This window comes from Camellia sinensis, chromosome 1 (assembly GCF_055761805.1).
Source record: "Camellia sinensis isolate YWXY chromosome 1, ASM5576180v1, whole genome shotgun sequence".
NCBI classification, from domain to species: Eukaryota; Viridiplantae; Streptophyta; class Magnoliopsida; order Ericales; family Theaceae; genus Camellia; species Camellia sinensis.
The window spans coordinates 157,471,896-157,496,297 of NC_138961.1; the positions used below are offsets into that span (position 1 = coordinate 157,471,896).

The window sequence follows — 24,402 nt, forward strand, 5'->3', positions numbered from 1 at the left end:
GGAGAATTAAAACTAATTTTCTCATTTATTTGCATTGAGCATTATCTCACACTTATACATTGGAAATGTTACTGTTTTGAGAAAATTGGTGAATATGGGAAATGAGTTGTTACATTAAATAAGTTGGCATGTTTGTCTAGGGTGGAAGTCTCGAAAACCACGCATGTACATGGGTGCCGATCCCACGGATGAAATTTTCGTGAAATGGCAATAGTAGTGCTTGTATAGCCTACATTTATATGGGTCTCGATTTACGGTTTCCTCCGAAAGAAATTTCTGAGAAAAATTGTATTGTTTTGAAATTCCCAGAGTGTGATTCACTACCCTATTTTCTATTATAAAGGAAATGATTTATGAACCATGATATTAACTTGGCATCACATAGTTTACGAAAGAGACGTAAAATGTTTTGGTAGAGCATTGCATATGCATTCACCCTATAAATTTGTTAAGATTCATACACTGTGTTAGATTATTTCTACTGGGTTTGGACTCACCCTATGTAAAAAAAACATTACAAGTGCTGATGATATGCCTCCGCCAAGGTAATAGCTTAGAAGGACTTCGAGTGAGAGCTCCGTTTGTATATTTACTGTATTTACTTTGTACAAGCCAAGGGCTTTAACTGTATTGGACTTAAGTCCACTTTTGTTGTAACCAAGTATCGTCTTGGAAAGATGTAAACCTTTAGGGCATTTCTTTTTTGTCTAACTTTTATCTTGTCTTTCTATTATATCACTCTTTTGTAAAGCTTAATTGTAAATCAATGAAAGATAACTACCTTATCATTGCGAGCACTCCTTGATGTTGAGTATGAGTTATAGTAATTATTTCAGGGTGTTACATATAACTACCGATGTCTCATCATTTTGATTTTTTTCATAATTTCTACTCAATGAGTTCTGAAAATGAATGATTCGGATCACCAAAATCAAACCAAAATAGGCATACAAAACTCAAATGTTATTTCAAATTGATGTGACAACTTGAGAGGTGTCAAATTGATTATAATTCGTAATGAAAAATATTTATATATATATATTGGGGAACTGACCCAAAGGTCCAAGCCCAACATATTATGCCCCATTTAGCCCCAAAACAAATTCAATACTCCATTAAGTCCTTAAATTATCAATCAGACGAAAATACCCACAATATATCATCCAATTTACACGCACGCAATCTTCACCCATGATCATCTCAGTCTAATCAATACACTATCACATCTCCGCCGCTCGACTCTGCATTCTCAGTCCTCCATCTCTCCGCCGTTCGACTCCACTACCTCTGAAACCCTGCCCTAACCACAAAACGAACCCGTTCATCTTCTCTAATCGTCGACTCTCACCAACACAACACCAATCCGTTCATCTTCTCCAATCAGCGACTCTCAACAACACGAAGAACCATCACGACTCTGAAGAAATTTCATAGTTCTTGACTTCTGATTCACAGAAATGGAGAAAAAAAGTAATATCTCTCTTCACCTATTATTTTTCATTCAAATTTGTACATTATTCTTTCATATTTTGTATATATTAGACCGTTTCAATAACACTTTCATAAAAAAACCCTTGTAAAACACATTTTACATACTTCTAAATGTATAAACCCTCTTTTATATATAATCCCCTGTTTTAAAACATTCAAGTCCCCTGTTTTTAAACATTCTAATCCCTTGTTTTTTTACACATAAATCCCTGTTTTTACACATTCAACTCCTTGTTCTTATTCTTGTTGTTGTTGTTGTTGCTTCTTCTTGTTATTAAATATTGGCTTTTCTTCTTTGTATTGTTACTAAATTTTGTTGAATATTTTATCTTCTTGTTGTTATTGTTGTTGTTTACAAAATACAATGGGTTGTTCTTATTGTTGATAGTGTTTATAAAACTGAAACATCAGACAATTTCATCACTCTACAAGTAACATATCTAAATTTATTCAAACTGCAAATGAAACTACAAAATTACATAGTTTAATCACTATTCAAAACAAATATGTAACTTATTATAAAGTGCAAATCAAACTGTCAAATTATACAGTTTTGCAACTATTAACAACAAATAAATATAACTTCATATTAAACTGCATATAAAACTGCAAAATTATATAGTTTTGTCACTATATTACTCATGCCTTGCTGTCGCTTTCATTTTTTAAGAAATAGCTGTTGGAAGATATTGGAAGAAACAAACCCATATGCCAAAAAATCCAATCAGGGATTTAAGTATCTCCCTTTTTGACAGTCCTTCACCTGTATCCACTGAAATGCTACCAACATCTCCCCCTCCACAAAAAACCCAACCACCATAACCAAAAACAACCAAAAAAAACCCCACAAAACAACCACACTACCTACAAGAAAAAGCCTAAGAACTACACCACAGACCACACCCACACAACAAATGCCAACCACACCTCCAACCACACACACACACACACAAAAAAAAAAAAGAAAAAGAAAAGAAAGCCAACAAAAAAACAAGAAGCTCCTCCAACCAAAAAAAGAAAGCTCCAAGAAAGCCAATCAACTCTCGAAACAAAAATCAAGCCATTAAAAGGGAAAAAGGAGCAGTCCCTGCGAGGAGGGTCCAATAGTTTAATTATTGTTCCAACGTCGAAATAGTAATCAAACTGTTGAAGGGCGTCAAATTCATAACAACCCAACAGACAGAGATGCAAAAAATCCTTTTTTGGCCCATTATAAATGCTCTCTCCTTAACACAACTGAAGGCCTCTTGGTGCAGATGCTACAATTCCATTATAGCAGAAATGACAACACTCTACAACAAAAGAAAAAGAGCATTTATACTTGGTAAAAAGGAAATGAAACTCAAAAACAGTGATGTGAGACTCATTTTTGGTATCGACTGTGGAGAAAACAACACCACCTCCAAATCCTATGCAAGACCAAAGGATTTTGAGCTCGCATTTTACAAACGAAGATGCAAATCAGCAACGAGATTGGATGGCAAGTCATTGACCAAAATGTTTCAATAAACAAAAAAAGGAAAATTAACCAATGATCGTCAAGATCTTGCAACGGTCATCACCCTTTACTTGTGCCTAAAACTTCTCATGCCTACAACAGGCCATACACTCAGTTGGAGTTTCCTTAACTATGTTGACAATCTCAACAACATCAAGAAGTACAATTAGGTTGAGGCAATAAAAGACACATTGATGAATTCAATGACAAATGCAAACAACAAACCAAGACATGTCACTGGATGCGTCATGTTACTCTTGGTAAACACACTACTCAACTACTTTACACAAAAATATCAAACATCCAACTATTTCGAACTATTTAACATATTTCAATTTTTTTTTTACAGTACTGGTATTGTGAGTACAATAAACTCCTCCGACCATCCAACAAAGAAGGCTTCCCAAGGTTTATGAAGTGGAACCTTGGCAAAATGTACTCCAAGTGGAAACACATCAGCCTTGTTGACTTTGAAGGTATTCAAACTCTTCTATACTCTCATAGCACAAATCTATACAACACTCCTTTCACAGTCATTATAGTAACAATCATGTTATGAAACTGTAAAAGTTTTCAGTTTCAAACAACATGTTTTCAACACTTAACTCACATTACTCACAGTACAAATCATATTATGAAACTATAAAAGTTTGTAGTTTCAAAGCACACGCCTATTTAACACTCCTATCACTCATGTTATGAAACTGCAAAAGTTTACAGTTTCAACGCACAAATCTATTCAACAATCCTTTCACATTCATTACACTAACAATCATGTAATGAAGCTGTAAAAGTTTGTAGTTCCAAACAACATATTTTCAACACTTAACTCACATTACTCATAGTACAAATCATGTTATGAAACTGACCAATTTTATGGTATTATTGATATATGCCACATTGTTCCAATGCAGGTTGACCAAAGTGATTTAACCCCAACTGAACAAGAAATACAGTTATTGCATATCAATTAAAGCACATCAATAGACTCTTCAGCGAAGAAACATGACCACAAAAGGAATAATAAGTGAAAAAAACAAAAAAAAAAGCAAAAAAAAAAAAAAAAAAAAACTTCTAGTCAGTGACGAGAATGACTTTCTTGAAGAAGAACACCAATCAGAATCAGACCAAGAACAACAACAAAAAAGAAAGAAAAGAAAGCAAGAACCACAAGAAGAAGCAGAAAGTGATGAACAAGAAGAAGAGAGTGATGAAGAAAAAAAAAAACAAGAGACTGAAAAAAGATGAAGAAGCTGATGAACAACAAGACAATGAAGAAGAAGAAGAAGAAGAAGAAGGTGATCAACAAGAAGACACTGATGAAGAAGATGGCCAACAATAAGAACAAGAAGAAGAACAAACAAACCAACAACAAGAAGTCAATGAACAAGAACTGACAGACCAACAACAACAACATGAAGAAAAAAAAAAAAAAAAGCAAATCAACAAGAAGAAAAAAGGACAGAATCACAAGAAGAACTCCAAGAGAAATCTGACACATTTCATGCACAAGGTAAACTCTTGTCTAATACTAAACCAAACTGCAAAATTTAATTAAACTAACCAAAACAAAATCCAACATTTTTTTAGGTGATGACCAAGCACAAACATTAAAAAGAGGACGACAAGGGCAAACTCATAGCAGCCATGAGAGCACAAATGCAAGAAATGAAACAAAAATTCATGGCTAAATTGCATAAAAAAGAAGACCAGTTGAAGGAAATGTCCGCCAAAAAAACTGAAAGTCCCCAACAAAGATCAATAGTCAAGAGAATCAAACAAAAGTCAAGAAAACAAGCACATAAGCTAGATTTTGAATACCAACCAATGACAAAAGCCAAAAAAGATACAAGGAACAAGATAGAAGCTGCTGCTGATGTACCCAAACCAACAGAGGGTACTGATGAAAAAAAAAAGATAAGAATGAAAAGAAAAAAGAAGAAATCGAAACAGAGAAAGAACCTGCTACTGAACCCGAGCAAAAAGAGGGTGCTCATGAAGTAAAACAACAGCAGAAAGAAAAAATGAAAGAAGATATCAGCCAAGAAAAAGAAGGTGCTGCTGAAACTGTAACGCCCTCAAAAATAAACCCATCATAACATATATTCACGATAAATAGAAGAGATTTCATATTACAATCATCAGAGTATTCTTACAAAAGGTATTACATGTTGACAACAAAAGTAAATGCCCTATAGGCTTACAACTTTCCAAGTCAACACTTGGTTACAAAAACGAGAGTACTAACTCTGCACAAAATAAGCCCTTGGCTTGATATACATGTAATACAACAAAACAACAAAAAAGAGTCTGAGAGCCTCAAGCCTCCCAAGCTACGTCCTTGGAGGTGGCATAACACCTGTACCTGAAAATGATGTCCCATATAGGGTGAGCCAACGCCCAGTAGAAATATGCTAAACATAATATGAACAATAACTAAAACATTAGCACTAGATAAACGTTTAACTGATAAAAACCAGCATACGGTACAATCCAGTTCCAATATCCTTTCCTTATCCAATTCTCAACTTATAAACACGGCTCAGAACCTGGCCAAACAACTTAAATGAGAATACATTTCAAGCCATCCATATTTCAAACTGCCATTTTACGGAAATTGCGTCGGCGGGATTCGGCACCCATGTATAATTATGTTCTTGTGGCCATTTTACGGAAATTTCATCCGCGGGACTCGGCACCCATGTATAGTTATTTTCGAATTGCCATTTTACGAAAATTTCATCAGCGAGATTCGGCACCCATGTATAATTATTTTCGAATTGCCATTTTACGGAAATTTCATCCACGGGATTCGGCACCCATGTATAATTATTTTCGAATTGCCATTTTAAGGAAATTTCATCCGCGGGATTCGGCGCCCATGTATAATTATTTTCAAATTGCCATTTTACGGAAATTTCATCCGCGGGATTCGGCACCCATGTATTCAAATACACATCATATACAATGACCTATCAATACACATATTCGCTGTATTGTTCCAATCGTCATACTCAATGACATACTCAAATTGATTAGTTTTAATTCACTTAATCATCATGCAGTGTCTACAACAATTAAGACTATCCTCCACCGATAGCCCAAAGCAGTTATTTCTAAATAGATAATAAATGCACCGACAGATAAATTATCAACATTTTCAAAGGTGACTGATTAATGAATCCAACTCCACTATTCTACCTCATAACGAGCCAATTTCAATATTTCCACCCAATTTCATATTCCGATAATAAATGTCATTAATTACACTAATGACCCAAATATACCCAAACATGGCATTTTCCCCATTTCCTCAACATTGACCCAAAAGTCTAAATATTATTAACAACATCAATAACCTCCTTCTTAGACCCAAAACACATATGTTTGAATCAAAAGAACAAAACCCCTCTTTCCAATATAACGCATCTCAAACCCTAACTTTCCAAATCAAACCATTTATACAAAAAGCTCAACATTTAGGTTGAAGCTCATAAAAATGAGTAGTTATCCCTACCTCAAATTTGGAGCTCAAAGGGAGAAGATGAAGAATTTCGAGATGCTCCAAATCCCAAGATTTCCGGATCAAAATGCAGCCCACAACGAGATCAACACTTTTTACAAAGGCCCAAGGGTAGAAGAACACTCCTACTAGATCAAACCATAGAGAGAAGTTGGAGTTTTAGAGTGAGGTGCTCTCCAATGGAGGATTTGAAAAGTAAGAGAGAGAAAAGGAGTTGAAAAAGTGATCCAAAAAGTCAAACTTCGGACTGATATACACGTCGCCCCGCTCGAGCGTGGAACTCCCCACTCGAGCGTCGGACACAAACTCACGCTCGAGCGTCAAAAGCACCGCTCGAGTGCCGGATGCACACTTCCAGAAGTTTTACAGACCATGGTCCCCGCTTGAGCGTCAGACTCCCCGCTCGAGCGGAGGAACAAAATCAAAGGGCCCGCTCGAGCGTCAAAACTCCCGCTCGAGCGTACGACGACCTGCAGAGCAAAAATGCCGAGAGATGAAAAACCACGCTCGAGGGTCAAAACGCCTGCTCGAGCGGAGAAACAAAAACAAAGGGCCCACTCGAGCGTCAAAAGTCCCGCTCGAGCGTGAAGGCCAAAATCTGGGCATCAACTCTAGGTTTCTAAACACAACCAACCTGTTTCAAACCTACCTAACATAATCCAAGACTCAAATACAAAGAGTAAAGGATGAAAATGGAAATAAGACAACAACATAACCACGGAACCAAGTCCGGAATACAATAAACAAAGGAAGGGAAAACCGGGATCGCTATAACCTCTCCCCCTTAAAGAATTTCGTCCCCGAAATTAGGTACAAGTTTTCAAAAATAAGTTTTCCTCAATTCTCAAAAACATTACGAACCAACATCCCAAACCTGACCCATCACCGGTCATTCCCTCTCTATCCCAAAGGCAAATTACAACATGATCTCCAACATTCATTATCAACATGCATCGCAAAACACATTCAATGCCAATATTATATTTGCATTTCTAAAACAGGATTAACATATGCAATGTTAAAATAAACTTCCATTTCAAGGCAAGTTCCATAATACTTCCATAAATCAAAACATATACAATATTTTACAACTTAAGACATTTTCCATGCTCTCAAAGTTCATCAATATTACAAAATTACCGATACATGATTACACATTAACAAACAAGTCTGGATATTTCTCACGGACCTCCAACTCATGTTCCCAAGTGGTTTCTTCCACTCCGTGATGCTTCCACAAAACTTTTACCAAGGGAATGGTCTTGTCTCGCAAGACTGGATCCCGCCTATCCAAGACCCGAACCGGTCTCTCCTCGTACGAGGCATCCTCGTCAACCTCTAAGTCGGTCCAATCTAATACATGCGATGGATCCGGCTCGTACTTCCGAAGCATACTAACATGAAACACGTCATGCACCCCAGACAACTGTGGCGGTAAAGCTAAACGGTACGCAACCTCCCCAATCCTCTCAAGGATCTCAAAGGGACCGATAAACCGAGGGGACAACTTCCCACTCTTCCCAAACCTCATCAAACCCCGCCTAGGTGATATTTTCAAAAAAAACAGGATCACCCGCCTCAAATGCCAAAGGCCTCCTCCTACGGTCGGCATAACTCTTTTAGCGACTCTGGGCTGTAAAAAGCCTCCTACGGATAAGCTCCATTTTCTCCGTCGTTTCCCTCACCAACTCCGGGCCCAACAAAGGTGCATCACCCACCTCGGCCCAACAAACTGGAGACCTACACGGTCGGCCATACAAGGCCTCAAACGGTGCCATACCGATACTCGACTAAAAACTGTTGTTGTAGGCAAACTCCACCAAGGGCAAGTGCCTCTCCTACGACCCTCTAAAGTCAAGAACACAACCTCGAAGCATATCCTCAAGGATCTGAATAGTATGCTCGGACTGCCCATCAGTCTGAGGGTGATAAGCCATGCTAAAGGTCAATCTAGTGCCCAAGGCACTCTGCAAACTCTGCCACAACCTAGCAGTGAAACGCGGATCTCTATCTGAGACGATCGTCACTGGGACCCCGTGCAACCTCACTATGTCCCGAATATACAAGTCGGCAAGATGATCTACCGAATCTCTCACGCGCATAGGAATGAAGTGCACCGACTTAGTCAACCGGTCTACAACCATCCAAATAGCATCACTACCCCGCTGAGTCCTCGGAAGACCTACAATGAAGTCCATAGTGACATGCTCCCACTTCCACTCGGCAATAGGCAAGGGTTGCAACAAACCCGCTGGTCTCTGATGTTCGGCCTTCACTTGCTGACAAGTAAGGCACTTAGACACAAACATAGCCACATCTCTCTTCATACCCCGCCACCAGAACTAGCGACCCAAATCACGATACATCTTGGTGCCTCTCGGATGTACCGCAAGGCGTGAATGGTGAAACTCTCGGAGTACTTCTTCTCGGTAACACTCCGGCACAAACAGACGGTCTCGGTATCTCACACTCAGGTCGGGATACACAGTCAAACCCTTCTCAGCCTTCCCGTTGGAGATCTTCTCTCGGAAGGATTCTACCTCAAGGTCACCTCTCTGTGCCTCCAACACTCGAGTCACAAGTGTAGGCTGAGCAACTACAAAAAACAAGGCCGCAGCCTCAATAGATTCACCCAAAAGCAAATCAAACTCGCCAAATGCACCCAACATCTCCCACTCCCGGATGGCTATACAAGCTACATCACTAATAGATTTCCTACTAAGGGCATCAGCCACCACATTGGCCTTTCCCGGATGATAGTGCAACTCAAAATCGTAATCCTCAATAAACTCCATCCATCTTCTCTGCCTCAAATTCAACTCTCTGTGTAAATAGATACTTCAAACTCTTATGACCCGAGAACACCTCGAATCTCTCACCATACAGGTAGTGCCTCCAAATCTTCAAGGCAAAAATCACGGCTGCTAACTCAAGGTCATGTGTAGTGTAGTTCCTCTCGTGTATTTTCAACTGACGTGAGCCATAGGCTACCACTTTCCCCTCTTGCATCAACACACAACCCAGACCCTCTCGTGAGGCATCACAATAAACCGCATAACCCAAACCTCTCTCCGGAATAATCAACACTGGAGCGGTGGTAAGTCTAACCTTCAATTCTTGGAACGACTTTTCACAAGTCTCACTCCACACAAATTTGACCCATTTTCGCGTTAATCTAGTCAATGGCGAAGCTAGCCTGGAGAAATCTTTCTCAAATTGGTGGTAATACCCAGCTAATCCCAGAAAACTGCGGATCTTAAAAACACTCTTAGGCTGTGCCCAATCTTGCACTGCCTCAATCTTGGAAGTATCAACAGACACCCCTTCCCCGGAAACCACATGGCCTAAGAATTTGACCTCTTCTAGCCAGAACTCACACTTCCCAAACTTGTCATATAGCCTATGGGCTCTAAGCAACTCGAGCACCACTCTCAAGTGTTCCTCGTGCTCCTCCTCCGAAGGCGAATAAATCAGGATGTCGTCCATAAAGACGACTACAAAACGATCTAAGAATTCCCGGAATATCCGGTTCATCAAGTCCATAAACACTGCCGGTGCATTGGTAAGCCCAAATGGCATCACCAGAAACTCATAGTGGCCGTACCGCGTACGGAATGCCGTCTTCGGAATATCCTCCTCCCTGACCCTTAACTGGTGGTAACTCAATCTCAGATCTATCTTAGAGAAACAACGGGACCCCTTCAACTGGTCAAACAAATCATCAATATGAGGCATAGGGTACTTATTCTTAACCGTAGCCCAATTTAATTTCTGGTAATCGATACAAAGTCTCAAGGCACCATCTTTCTTTTTAGCAAAGAGGGCCAGTGCTCCCCACGGTGAAACACTAGGGTGAACAAAACCCTTATCTAGCAACTCCTGGAGTTGAACCTTCAACTCACTCAACTCGGCTGGGGCAAAACGATAAGGTGCCATGGAAATCGGTGTCGTACCAGGCACTAAGTCAATGGAGAACTCAATCTCTCGATGAGGTGGTAAACTAACAAGGTCCTCGGAAAAAACATCCGAATACTCGCAAACCACTCTCGGCAACACAACCTCGGTCTCATCACACTCACTACTCATAAGGCTAGCGAGAAGACCACTAAGCTCACTCCGTCCTTGCGGATTATACACCGGTGGCAACACACTACCAACCCGATCCCTCAAGAAATGGAAACAATCCCCGCTCACGGTACATACAGTGACCCTCTGGCGGTAACAATCAATAACTGCCCGGTATGACGATAACCAGTCCATACCCAAAATCACATCAAAACCTGACATAGCCATAACTACAAATGAAAATAGAAGTCGGCGGTCGGCGACCTCTATGTCACAACCTCTACATCCTTGTTTCAAAATCAATTCGCTCCCAACAGGCGATACAACACATATAGGAGATGCTAACTGTGCCAACTCCAACCCCAAAACAGATGCAAATGCAGCAGATATAAAGGAATGAGATACCCCCGTATCAATCAATACATTGGCAACCAAGTTGCAAAACAAAAAGGTACCTCTCACAACAGATGGAGCCGGTACTAGATCTTGCGTGGTAACAACATACACACGCCTTGTAGGCCCGTGATCTACCTGCTCACCTCTCGGAGCAAAAGATTGGTGCACAGACTGAGACGATGAAGCTTCCGGATTAGCCCTCGAGGCCTGAACAGACTGTGCTGGTTGCGAACTCTACGTCTGTCTCAAACTAGACGCACCGGGTGTACCACCCAACTGTGGGCAGAACCTCTTCAGGTGCCCCGCCTGACCACACTGGTAACAAGAGGACGACCGACCTCTGCCCTGACTCTGGCTCTGTGGTTGAGCTGAAAATGAAGCTGCTCATTGACCTCCTCCCCTCTGCGGGCAAGCTGGAGACTATGGCCCAGCTGACCACATTTGAAACAGGTAAAGTCTCCCTGGCTGCCTCTCCCAGAACCTGAACTTGGCACTGGAAAGGTAGATCTCGCTAAAGCACTCTGGAACTGCTGAGGGTTACAACCCCTCTGCCTCCTACCGTCCCCCTGACCATCCTGACTCCTCTTGGAGCCCCTCTGTCTCTCATCCTCCTCTTACATCATAGTCTCCATATGGGTCGTGGCATCCACAAGACGCCCATACTCCCGGATCATAGAACGCCCAACTCTTATCTTGAGGCCATGCCTCAACTTCCTCTCGAACTCGATACAACGGCGTTCCTCAGACGCCACAAGCTCAGGTGCGAACCTGGATAAACTAGTAAATGTAGCCTCAAACTCGGCCACTGATAAACTCAACTGCTTGAGCTGACAAAACTGGTCCCTCAGCTTCTCCCTGACAGCTGGGGCTAAGAACTTCTCCTGGAAAGCATCTACAAAGGCCTCCCATGTGCCACCAATACGACCCCTCATGAACTTTCACCACCGATCCGCATCCTCCTTAAGCTGGAAAGATGCCAAGGTCACCTTCAATGCCCCGTCTTCGATGCCAATCATCTCAACCATTTTAGTCATCTGTTCCAACCATTCATCAGCCTTAAGTGGCTCTTTCGGATCCCCAACAAACTCATCCAGATTAGACCAGAAGAACTCCCTCTTCAGAAAGGAAGGTCCTGCATCAACAACCTGGGCCTGAATTGAATTCTCAGCTCTGAGAATGCCCAAGGATTCCCTCATAGCTCCTGCTATCTCGCGGGCTAAGGTGCCCATGGCCTGCTGCGCCACTGGCTCGGCCACATTGGCCTGACCAACACCCTCCTGCTGCGCCGGAATCTCATCCGATATAGGCATCTCCTGCCTCCTAGACCTACCTCGCCTACCACCAAGTCCTCGTCCTGACATCCTAATAAAGGTAACGAAGAACATTAGCACATTCACAAATGTGCCGAAGCTATAACACTCGCGTTCTAATGCAATGGGCAACTGTAATTCATTCCACATAAGCACATAATCACACAAGCACCTATGAATTTCATTTCTGGATAATGATAGTCCCGAGGCGTTACTAGAGTTCCAGTTAGAAACAGCATTGATCAAATACTTTTCCAACAAGACTCACAGAAACCCAAGGATCCAATCAACATCCTAGAAACTAAATCCCATACCCAAATAGTCACATAAACATGTTGTCAAATAAACACATAATGTCATACATAAGTCTCTAACAAGCGAGACGAACCCATTGCGATACTAGTCACTTCCCGCGTACCCAAAGTATTCGAACCCGGTACGCTCTGATACCAAGTTGTAACGCCCTCAAAAATAAACCCATCATAACATATATTCACGATAAATTGAAGAGATTTCATATTACAATCATCAGAGTATTCTTACAAAAGGTATTACATGTTGACAACAAAAGTAAATGCCCTATAGGCTTACAACTTTCCAAGTCAACACTTGGTTACAAAAACGAGAGTACTAACTCTGCACAAAATAAGCCCTTGGCTTGATATACATGTAATACAACAAAAACAACAAAAAGGAGTCTGACAGCCTCAAGCCTCCCAAGCTACGTCCTTGGAGGTGGCATAACACCTGTACCTGAAAATGATGTCCCATATAGGGTGAGCCAATGCCCAGTAGAGATATGCTAAACATAATATGAACAATAACTAAAACATTAGCACTTGATAAACATTTAACTAATAAAAACCAACATACGGTACAATCCAGTTCTAGGGGTGGGCGCGGATCGGTTGCGGCCACGAAACCTCCAATCCGCCATCCGTCCGCCAATTTGGCAGATTGGTGAAAATCAATCCGCATTCGTCCGCCAATCCGGCGGATGCGGATTTGGCGGATTAGCCGATGGATGCGAATTGGTTTGGCGGTTTGAAATTTTACAAATTTTCAACATACAAAAAAAAAAAACCCAGGAAAAAATTCAATTAACAAACATCACTGATATACCCCACTTTGTTGTTTTGTGTGTATATTGAATATTCAATATCATATTCAGTGGTAGATAGATACGCTGCGCTGTGCTTTGAGTTTGAGTGGCAGTGTTCTTTTAACAAAATTTTATTTTTTGACAAAATTTCTATGGGCCTTAATTAATTATTTATAGACTATTACTAAAACTCTCATAAAAAAAGGTGAATTGTATGGGCCTATAAGACTCTGTAATGTTAAAGTGACACGTTATCTTTTTCACTATTCAAATTGATTTGGTTTAAATTTGAACATCATTTTCCTTAAAACAAAGAACCTCAAAACCTTTTAGCAATCCACACACAAATCAATTTCCAAAGGACTGTTTTCTTTGAGCCAAAAACAATATGCAGCAAATCTGCCATTCATCTTCTTCACATGTGATGTGAGACCAGAAAACATTACACAAACATATATAAATTTGATAGGTCTAAAACTGTAAATTGAATCTTGAAAAAGAAGAAGATATCCAATACCATTCACTAAATAATAAGCAGAGGGTAATATTATTGAACTCCACATTTATTTTATTTTATATGTCATCTTGCCAGTATAACATATAACAATTAACACAAGTGCTCTCCAATTCTCTCCCACCTACAATATCTAATGTTGCTTCTTTTTCTTCTCCAAATAAATGTGATTCTGTTGGAAATTCAAGACTGCCCAAACCAAATGCCAAAAACCAATCTCTGGCCAAAGTGCATATATTATCTAAGAAAATTATTCTCAAATGCACCAGAAAAAGAAGGGGAAAAAAAATTATTTATCTATTCACAAGAGATGTCAATAACAGAACATGAGTAAAACAAAAATCCCTTGCTCACAAAAATAAAACCATAAGCACAAAGAAAACTTCAACAATTCCAAAAAAGCATCAACTTAACAAACCTCATAAGACATGACATGTTATCAATTTCCATTATCTTCTCCTGGGCATCCAAAGTTCAATGTTCTAGTGGGTAATGCAAAAACATAATTCATTACAGTCATCCAAAATTGAAGTTGAAAATCATCCAAAGTTTAAAAAAAAAAAATAATACAGTCATCCAAACAATAATACAGTCATCCAAAAAGAAGCAAAAAGTCGTTAATTTCCTTGAGCCAAACCATGAAATGAACCATCTAAACCTGCATAACAAAAAAAATGAAATTATTTAATAAGGAAAACACTAAAAAGTCTTAAACTTAAAACAAATAAACATATGTTAACAACATTTAGCAAAGGGAAGTGGTATTTTACCATGATATTAAACTTCAATAAAATTAGGTTCCGGACTTGGGCTTGAACAAGAACTTGATTCTGAAACAACTACACATAAAACATAACACAAGAAAAACATGTAAAGTGAAAATAATGAATTTTGAATAATACAAAATAAATCATTGAATGTATTACCCGAATCATATTGTTGTTCAAATTCTTCAATATCATTCATTGCTTGTCTAAGGCATATTGGAATGTTACTTCGAAGCCAATTTTGTGCACAAACAAGAACCTCCACCATCTTGGGAGCAAGTGAACTACGAAATGGATCAAGTATACGACCTCCTGTACTAAAAGCCGACTCAGAAGCAACAATGGAAATAGGCATCGCCAACACATCTCGTGCTATAAGTGATAATACTTTATACTTTGTTGCATTAACCTTCAACCACTCTAAGATATCAAATTGAGAATTATTCCCACTTTTCTCAATATCACCCAAGTACTTGTCCAATTCCGACATACTCCCACTACTACAAAATTACCCCTCCAAAAATGAGTTAAATTGAGAGTTCACAATAGAGTGTGGGTCATTTTCATCTATCACCATATCTACTCTTTCATTTACATTGGAGGCATGCACATTTGTTGGCTCAAGTGTGGCATAATGATCATACAATTTGCCCAAACAATTTTTAACCTTGTCTAACATTTCTTTCACTTTCACCATATCTCCACCAAAAATTGTTGAAAAACAAAATTGCAAGTATGTCATTTTTCTTCTAGGATCAAGCACAACCGCAACATACAAAAGTAGATTGATTTTATCCCCATTTTCCCAATACTTGTCAAACTTCTCTTTCATTTTCTTTGCCATTGAAGACAAAATAGGATCATTGTCTTTGATTAATTGTCCAATCGTATTTTCAATGACAAAAATTTAAGTGTAGAATGTGTTTGAAGTAACAAATAAAGACCCAGAAAATCTCTTTGTGGCACTGTAGAACCTTCTAAGAAATTTCAAAAACACCCTACAATTATCCCAATCCTCGGCTGTAGGCATCTCTCTCCTCTCACCCCCTTCATTATCCAAAAAGTAGTGCTTCTAATTGTAGTCCTCCTCACCCATTCTTTGAAAAGCACTCTCAAATTTTTCTGCTGCCTCCAACATAAGATATGTTGAATTCCACCGTGTTGGCACATCCAGGCACAAGAGGCTCTTACTCTCAATTTTCAAACTTTCCACATACTTTTTAAAAGTGTCAAGGCGGTTTGGAGAAGACCTCACACACCTCACTGCATGCCTCACATTTGCTATACAAGACTCAAGATCCTTCAATCCATCACTAACAATAAGATTTAGAATATGCGCACAACAACGCATATGTAAAAATTCATGGCCCAAGATAGTTCCCTTCCACAATTTTGTTGTTCCTTTCAAGAATCTAATGGTTAGATTATTGGAACTCGTATTATCCGCAGTTAAGGTAAAAAGGCCATCAATTTCCCACTCCTTTAAAAGTGCCTCAATTTTTTTACCAAGAGTTTCTCCTTTGTGGTCTTCAACTTGACAAAAATTTATGATCCTCTTTTGTAACTTCCAATCATCATCAATGAAATGTGCAGTTAGACACATATAACACATATTTTGTATGGAAGTCCATGTGTCCGTGGTACAACAAATTCTACGCCCCTTCACAATTTTTTTCAACCTCTCCCTTTCATTGGTGTATATGTCTAGAATGTCCCTAGCAACGGTGTATCGAGATGGAATCTTGAACTTGGGTTGCATGACATTACAAAACCTCTTAAAACCAACCCCGTCCACAAATCTAAAGGGCAATTCATCTATTACTATCATCTCCGCAAGATACCTTCTAGCAACTTCTACAGAAAATGACGTAGCCACAACATCAACAACATCCTCCCCACCAACTTCTCTAGGTTTAAATCCCAATGATTGTTGCCCATGAGTATCCCTATATGGACACTTTGTACAATTTTTCAAATGACTTAACAAATTACTTGTTCCATGACTCTTAGAGCCTCCCATATATTCTTTCTTACAATACTTGCACATAGCCCTATCTTTCCCATCAATGCCCTTAATCTTTTCAAAATGATCCCAAGCCTTTGATGTTGTTCTCCCATTACTACTAGTTTTGGCCAAGGGTGGTCTACGAGGAGGAGCATTAGATTGGGTAGAGGGGTCAATAGAAGATGATTCAGGCTCAACATTAGGACTCACAAAAAAAGTTTCTTCACTTGGAGGATCCATGGCCAAAAGATTATCAAATAAACTGCCAACAACTAATAAAAAATCATTCAAAATATGCTTTTCAAATCTATGCTCTTTTTGAAAAACTAAGAGATTAGTTTAAACTAAGAAGGATATTAGTGCACTGACTAATGTTCACTGACTAATGAGATTTTAAACTAAGTAAGATGAATCAGTAAGTTTAAACTAACTAATGTTCACTAAGTAAGATTAGTTCACTGACAAATGAGATTAGTTTAAATGTTCAGTAATTACTCGTGCATAATCTGAGAGTGCCAAATCTTTGTAATTTTCAGTAACCTGTAATTGGCAATATGTCATGTTCACTAATTGGAAAGGAGCACTCTGATATATAATTGAGCTAAATTTTCTTGATTTAATCATATTGTTAAATATTTTTTCCAGGTTGTTATCATTCAAACATGTTGTCAATCTACTATGGAAAGGAGCATTCTGATATATAATTGAGCTAAATTTCTATATGCAGGAACTAGTTAGGCCATGTTGTGATGGAAAATATTGAAAAGTTAGTCTGTTTTATATAAATAATTTCATAGAATAATTGTACTCATCACAAATGGTGCTCTAAAGCAAAGAGATATAGAATGTGCAGTTTTGATCATACAATTAATTTTAAAAATCTTAATTTAATGTTGAAAACCACACATGAACTTGCAGACATATAGTTCTAATTAAATATGATATATAAGCTTTGTCTTGCAAATAAATGATTAGTGTGGAGCCCAAGTGATAATCATGTTTATTTGTGGTAAGTAAGACTAAAATTATATGACAAAGAAAGGTTGAGAATATGACTAAACTAATGATGTGATTAGGAAGAAAAAAAAAAGGTTTAGTCAATAATGGCTCTTCTCACATTTCAGTTGAAGACACTTGAGAAGAGAGAACAATTTTGGTGACACAAACAGAATTTTGAATAAGGTTTGACCAAGATGCTTTTGTGTCTTTTTTTTACAAAGCAAGAAAGCAAGAAAACAATATACTTTTGTTTTCTTTTCTTGATCATGTTTTGGGTGACACAGAGGCTCTAACAAATGTTCCTAAAAAAAATTAAAAATGCTTAGTATTACATATGTTCAAATTGTGAATGTGTTTGCTGACCACCCTCTAATCATTTCTTTATCATCATATAGAGAGCTAACCTTCATTAATTAATCCAATAGTATTAAAGTCAAATCTCTCTCTCTCTCTCTCTCTCTCTCTCTCTCTCTCTCTCTCTCTCTCATCCCAAAACAAATATTCTCTCCCTAACCATTGATGTGTTTTTTTCCCCCCAAAACATCCATACTTACATGAAAGTTAATGTAAACTAGTTACCCACCCAAAAAAATGTAAACCAGTTGTTTGGGTAGTAAAACAGACCAAGTTACTCAAGCTTACATTTATGTTCCACTTGTTAAACACTTATTTAAAATTGAAAACAAGTTAAGTTGGGACATATTTTAAACTTTTTTCTTCTTTTGATTTTGGATCGATAAGTTTATATGAATTATAGAATTGTATAAAAATTAGTTGTTAGAGCTCGGTTAGTAATCATCTTGATTGAAACTTGTTTGGGATTGACTAGAAAGATAAATACACTAAACTTGAACATGTTTTTAAATCTCGTTAATTTTTCTAAGTAATCTCAAACAATTCATTACTCTTCTTGTTTAAACCAGTAAATTATGTCTCATTGTTTGAAAGAATGTTTAACCTTAAAATGTTTTGCTCATACTTCCACAGTCTCAATTAAAGTTAACTCAAGTATTAGAGATATTTTTCTGACATAAAAACTTCACTTTAAACCTATTCCTCCCTTTTAATATTGTCAAGATCAAAAAATTATTTACCAGACCTAAGTCAAATCCATATTATATCTCATCTTGATAATTATTGATTTATATAATAAAATTTGTTATATTTATGTTAGTATTTTAAGAGATAATTGAACTGGTACAAAACAAAATAATAATAATAGATTAGACTCTAAAAGATTAGAAGTTTAGAACTAGAACCAAAAAAAAAAAAACAGTTAAGATTCAGAAGAAGAGAAGAAGAAGAAGAAGAAGAAGAAGAAGAGAGAGAGAGAGAGAGAGAGGTACCTCAGTAACTCAGTTACAGTCAGCAAGTGTAGTAGATTGTAGATCGATCAATCTAATCATCTATTTCGTTTTAGAACTGGAACCAAAAAAAAAAAACAGATTAGACTCAGATCAGAAGAAGAGAAGAAAAGAGAAGAAGAGGAAAGTAGAGAGAGAGAGAGAGAGATACCTCAGTCAGTAAGTAGTGTACATTGATCGTCAACGCCGTGTAGATCGATCCCTGACGCCGTGTAGATGATCGCCGACGCCGTGTAGATCGTCCGACGATGGGTAGGGTAGAGAGAGAGAGAGAATGAGAATGGCTGTCTTCGAAAATTAGGGCAAATGGAGGATCAAGGTCCATATCAGAAAGGAAAAGAGGGGAAAATGAGGCATATATCAGTCGGAAAAAAAAAAAAAAAAAAAAAAAAAAAAAAAAAAAAAAAAAAGAAAAGAAAAGAAAAAAAAAAGCAAATGGTGGTCGGGTCGGGTCTGGTGGCTAAAATGGCAAATTACCCACCACCCGACCCGAACCCGAAAAATGTCATAAATCAGGCCCGCATCCACCCGCCACGTGGCACGCATCCATCCATTGGGGGTCGGGCCGGGTGTGGCGGGTCGGTGGATCTGCTGCATAGCCCTATCCAGTTCCAATATCCTTTACTTATCCAATTCTCAACTTATAAACACGGCTCAGATGCTGGCCAAACAACTTAAATGAGACTACAATTCAAGCCATCCATATTTCAAACTGCCATTTTACGAAAATTGCGTCCGCGGGATTCGGTGCCCATGTATAATTATGTTCTTGTGGCCATTTTACGAAAATTTCATCCGCAGGATGCGGCACCCATGTATAGTTATTTTCAAATTGCCATATTACGAAAATTTCATCCGCGGGATTCGGCACCCACGTATAATTATTTTCAAATTGCCATTTTATGGAAATTTCATCTGCGGGATTCGGTACCCATGTATTCAAATACACATCATATACAATGACCTATCAATACACATATTCGCTGTATTGTTCCAACCGTCATACTCAATAACATACTCAAATTGATTAGTTTTAATTCACCTAATCATCTTGCAGTGTCTACAACAATTAAGACTATCCTCCACCGATAGCCCAAAGCAGTTATTTCTAAACAGATAATAAATGCACCGACAGATAAATTATCAACAGTTTCAAAGGTGAGTGATTAATGAATCCAACTCCACCACTCTACCTCATAACGAGCCAATTTCAATATTTTCACCCAATTTCATATTCCGAATAAATGTCATTAATTACACTAATGACCCAAATATACCCAAACATGGCATTTTTCCCCTTTCCTCAACATTGACCCAAAGGTCTAAATATTATTAACAACATCAATAACCTCCTTCTTAGACCCAAAACACATATGTTTGAATCAAAAGAACAAAACTCCTCTTTCCAATATAACACATCTCAAACCCTAACTTCCTAAATCAAACCATTTATACAAAAAGCTTAACATTTAGGTTGAAGCTCATAAAAATGAGGAGTTATCCCTACTTCAAATTCGGAGCTCAAAGGGAGAAGATGAAGAATTTCGAGATGCTCCAAATCCCAAGATTTCCGGATCAAAATGTAGCCCACAACGAGATCAACACTTTTTACAAAGGCCCAAGGGTAGAAGAACACTCCTACTAGATTAAACCCTAGAGAGAAGTTGGAGTTTTAGAGTGAGGTGCTCTCCAATAGAGGTTTTGAAAAGTAAGAGAGAGAAAAGGAGTTGAAAAAGTGATCCACAAAGTCAAACTTCGGACTAATATACACGTCGCCCCGCTCGAGCGTGGAACTTCCCACTCGAGCGTCAGACACAGACTCACTCTCGAGCGTCAAAAGCGCCGCTGGAGCGCCGGATGCACACTTCCAGAAGTTTTACAGACCATGGTTCCCGCTTGAGCGTTAGACTCTCCGCTCGAGCCGAGGAACAAAATCAAAGGGCCCGCTCGAGCATCAAAACTCCCGCTCGAGCGTACGACGACTTGCAGAGCAAAAATGCCGAGAGATGAAAAATCACGCTCGAGCGTCAAAACGCCCACTCGAGCGGAGAAACAAAGACGAAGGGCCCGCTCAAGTGTGAGGGCAAAAATCTGGGCATCAACTCTAGGTTTCTAAACACAACCAACCTGTTTCAAACCCGCCCAACATACCTCAAGACTCAAATACAAAGAGTAAATGATGAAAATGGGAATAAGACAACAACATAACCACGGAACCAAGTCCGGAATACAATAAACAAAGGAAGGGAAAACCGGGATCGCTATAGAAACCAAGCCAAAAGAGGATGCCAATCAAGGGAAGACACAAGTTCAAGTATTGTAAAGTGATGATGATTTCGAAGAAGAATCAAGCCACAACAAGCCATTCGTCATTTCATGCCGCAAAACGAACAAGGTTTGGCATAGCCTATCCAAAAAAGACCAAGACCAAATTCAACTCATCAACAACACACAATCAAGTGCTTGCGTATGGTCTGGCAGCGAAGAAAATTGCATATACTTTTCAGATATATGCAGATTGACCAACAGGGAAGCCTTATATAGGAATGTAGGTCTCCAATTGCACAATTTTACAGTTTATGTTCATATTCAATAACCTATTCCACAAACCTAACACATTCTCGTATATAACATGTTTCAGGTCATTGAAGCCTTCACAGAAATGAAATTAGCATTCCAACCATCAATTGAAGAATTTGAGAAACATGATCTAGCGTTTGCAAGAAATCCATACGTGGGAAGATCTTACATTTTCTTAACACTCATCAATGTAAGCAAAACTATTAACATGCCTTTCAATATTATTCAAACTACAAAATTTTCTACTTTCTTAACATGTCTTACTACATCCTTTTATAACATATATAAATTACAGACTCCACTACAAAACCAAGATCAGGCACTGAGAGAAAAAATGATGGACAACCATTTTCCAGAAGCAATGAAAAACAGATATATCCATTTCCTAATCAACCACGACAACCATTGGACAATTGTGGTCTTTGACAATGCTGATGGGATATGGAGGCACTATGACTCTTTGAGGCCAGCAAAAGATTGCTACAACAAGCACTTTGAAATTGCAAAGGAAATTATAAGTTAAATAAAATTTTCTACTTAGTTTCATTCCTTTCAAAACATCTTAGCCCATCACTATAACTAACAAAAATACCAACTAACTATTTTGTAGCAACAACATCAACTGAGACGGAATAAAGCATTATTCAGCAATCAAGGAAACATGTTATTATTTCAAGAGTGCGAGACAGTAATTGCATCAATTGAGGAATGCCCACAACAAACCCCACACTCGTAAGATACAAACTCAATAACTAATGTTCCAATATACTAAATTTTGCAATTTTACCTAACTAATTAACTTCATCTAAAAATTTGCAAGAATGATTGTGCAATCGCCGTTTGCAATGTTATCAACCAATATATCAACTGGCAACTTATGCAGAAATCACTTTGACCAACTGAGTGGGTCAAATTTCGAGTAGAAATCATCAGTCAATTCCTCAATGATAAGAACCGATCTTGGAAACTCGAGCATTACCAAATGTTGACAAAACATACCAAACCATAGAAACAATGAACAAACTTCTTGACAATACAAATACTCAAATGAACATATTTTTATACTTTTTTTTTCTACATGTGACAAGTACTTTTTATGCTTTTGGGAATTAATCTTCTTGTGGTTATCATGGTGAGAATGATTGTTGTCATTGATGTTGTTGTTGCTTTTCTTCTTGTTATTATTGTTGTTGTTCTTCTTCTTCTTATGTTTATTATTCTTGTTTGTGTTCTTCTACTTATTATTGTCGTCACATTTGTGGTTGCATATATTTTCATACAGGAAATGTTGTTTCTAATAATTCTTCAAACTGCAAAAATATGCAGTTTCATCAGGTTGTTTTTAATAATTCTTAAAATTGCAAAATTATGCATTTTCATCAGGTTGTTTCTCATAATTCTTAAAATTGAAAAATTATGCAGTTTCATTACTCAAACAAAAATTATGCTATACAATTATACATCCAATTTCATGACTCAACAAATAGATGAACTGCATTTCAAAATTGAAAATAAAATTGCAAAATTTTACAGTTTTGTCACTACGAAATATGAAATAAATATATCATGTAGTAAAACTGCATTTCAAGATTATACAGTTTCAATAAGAAATTTTCAACAACCTTCTCAGCATTCCACAAAAATAAAACCAACCAAATCTTCAAAACAAAACAAAACAGTTACAAAACAACTTCAATAACTAAAGAACACATCAAAAAAGAATGCAACCAACTTTATTCATTACTTCCATAATACCAAGTATCACATTTTATTATCATAATTCCTCAACTTCAAATACAAATCCAAAATAATAGACTACGGCCTCAAATAGAAGCCTTGCACGTCTTCTTATTGTGATTCCCATATTTCAAGCACCTCCCACACTTGATTTGCTTCACATTCTCACCCTTAGAAGGTATCATCTTCTTCTTGTTCCGCCCGGGCTGCTTCTTCGTTATAGGAGGTTTGATAATCGAATTACCGACACCATCAAAGTCAAATCTCTCACTTGAAGGCACTAGATAAACAGATTCCTTGTACGACTCTCTAAAACAATCCACATGAAAAAAAGGATCAATGAAATCGTACACATCTCTAGCACCACTACACAAAGCATGCACAACATGACAACAAGGAAAACTATTCAATTGCCATTCATGGCAAGAACAAGTCCTTCTACCAATATCAACATAAAAAGAAATAGAAGAATGAACCTCAAGCATAGTATCACTAGCAACAATCACATCCCAAGACTTAGTTAGCTTCAAAGAGTCCACCAACTTCTTTTCCATAACTGGACACAATTTGGTAGTTCATCTTTTAAATTTAGCTCTTCTATTAGACAATTGAGTCATGATTTGAACCCTAATCATATCAACCATATAAGTAATAGGCAACTCACGAGCCCCACCAATCCAATTATTGTAAGACTCGGCAGCATTAGATGACATCTCACCATATCGTTTCCCTCTAAAAGATGCATTGGCCCACTTATCATTTTGCAACCATCCAACATACTATCAACTCTACCATTCCTAGCAATACGCCTCAATTTCTCCATATAATGTTGGAAAGAAGCAACAGTTGGCGCATAAGCACATTTAACTAATATTTTCATCAAAGTCAGCTTATAGTTAGTACGAAGTCCCACCAATTTGTCAATCAAATTTCGCTTCAAATAGTTCAAGCAATATGCATGATGTGCATTGGAAAAATCACTGAAAGAGCATCTAGCAATCCATGTTGACAGTCAGAAACAAAGGTCAATCTCTGGCCTAAACTAACAGCC

At 38.1% G+C, this 24,402-nt stretch overlaps 2 protein-coding genes across 2 annotated transcripts; both read right to left on the reverse strand.

The window, feature by feature from the left end:
* Window positions 1-14,551: 14,551 nt before the first annotated feature.
* On the reverse strand, window positions 14,552-15,510 carry LOC114263092 (zinc finger BED domain-containing protein DAYSLEEPER-like). The gene is made up of 4 exons (XM_082916187.1): window positions 15,311-15,510; window positions 14,920-15,166; window positions 14,670-14,738; window positions 14,552-14,557 (listed from the first exon to the last, which is right to left on the reverse strand). The coding sequence occupies exons 1-4, from the start codon at window positions 15,508-15,510 to the stop codon at window positions 14,552-14,554; spliced, it is 522 nt and encodes a 173-aa protein (XP_082772313.1).
* A 7,927-nt stretch (window positions 15,511-23,437) lies between these two features.
* On the reverse strand, window positions 23,438-23,905 carry LOC114263088 (uncharacterized). Its single transcript, XM_028203586.2, has one exon. It carries the CDS (start codon window positions 23,903-23,905, stop codon window positions 23,438-23,440), a length of 468 nt encoding a protein of 155 aa, XP_028059387.2.
* Between the last annotated feature and the right edge of the window lie 497 nt (window positions 23,906-24,402).

What these genes read in the sequence shown, in the direction of transcription:
- LOC114263092 (XM_082916187.1), bottom strand. Translation starts at nt 15,510, where the DNA reads ATGGCAAAGAAAATGAAAGAGAAGTTTGACAAGTATTGGGAAAATGGG. An exon ending in AAAAATTGTTTGGGCAAATT is followed by an intron (nt 15,167 to 15,310) that starts GTATGATCATTA and finishes GTAATTTTGTAG; the next exon opens with TAGTGGGAGTATGTCGGAAT. An exon ending in CCAAGATGGTGGAGGTTCTT is followed by an intron (nt 14,739 to 14,919) that starts GTTTGTGCACAA and finishes TTTTATGTGTAG; the next exon opens with TTGTTTCAGAATCAAGTTCT.
- LOC114263088 (XM_028203586.2), bottom strand. Translation starts at nt 23,905, where the DNA reads ATGGAAAAGAAGTTGGTGGACTCTTTGAAGCTAACTAAGTCTTGGGAT.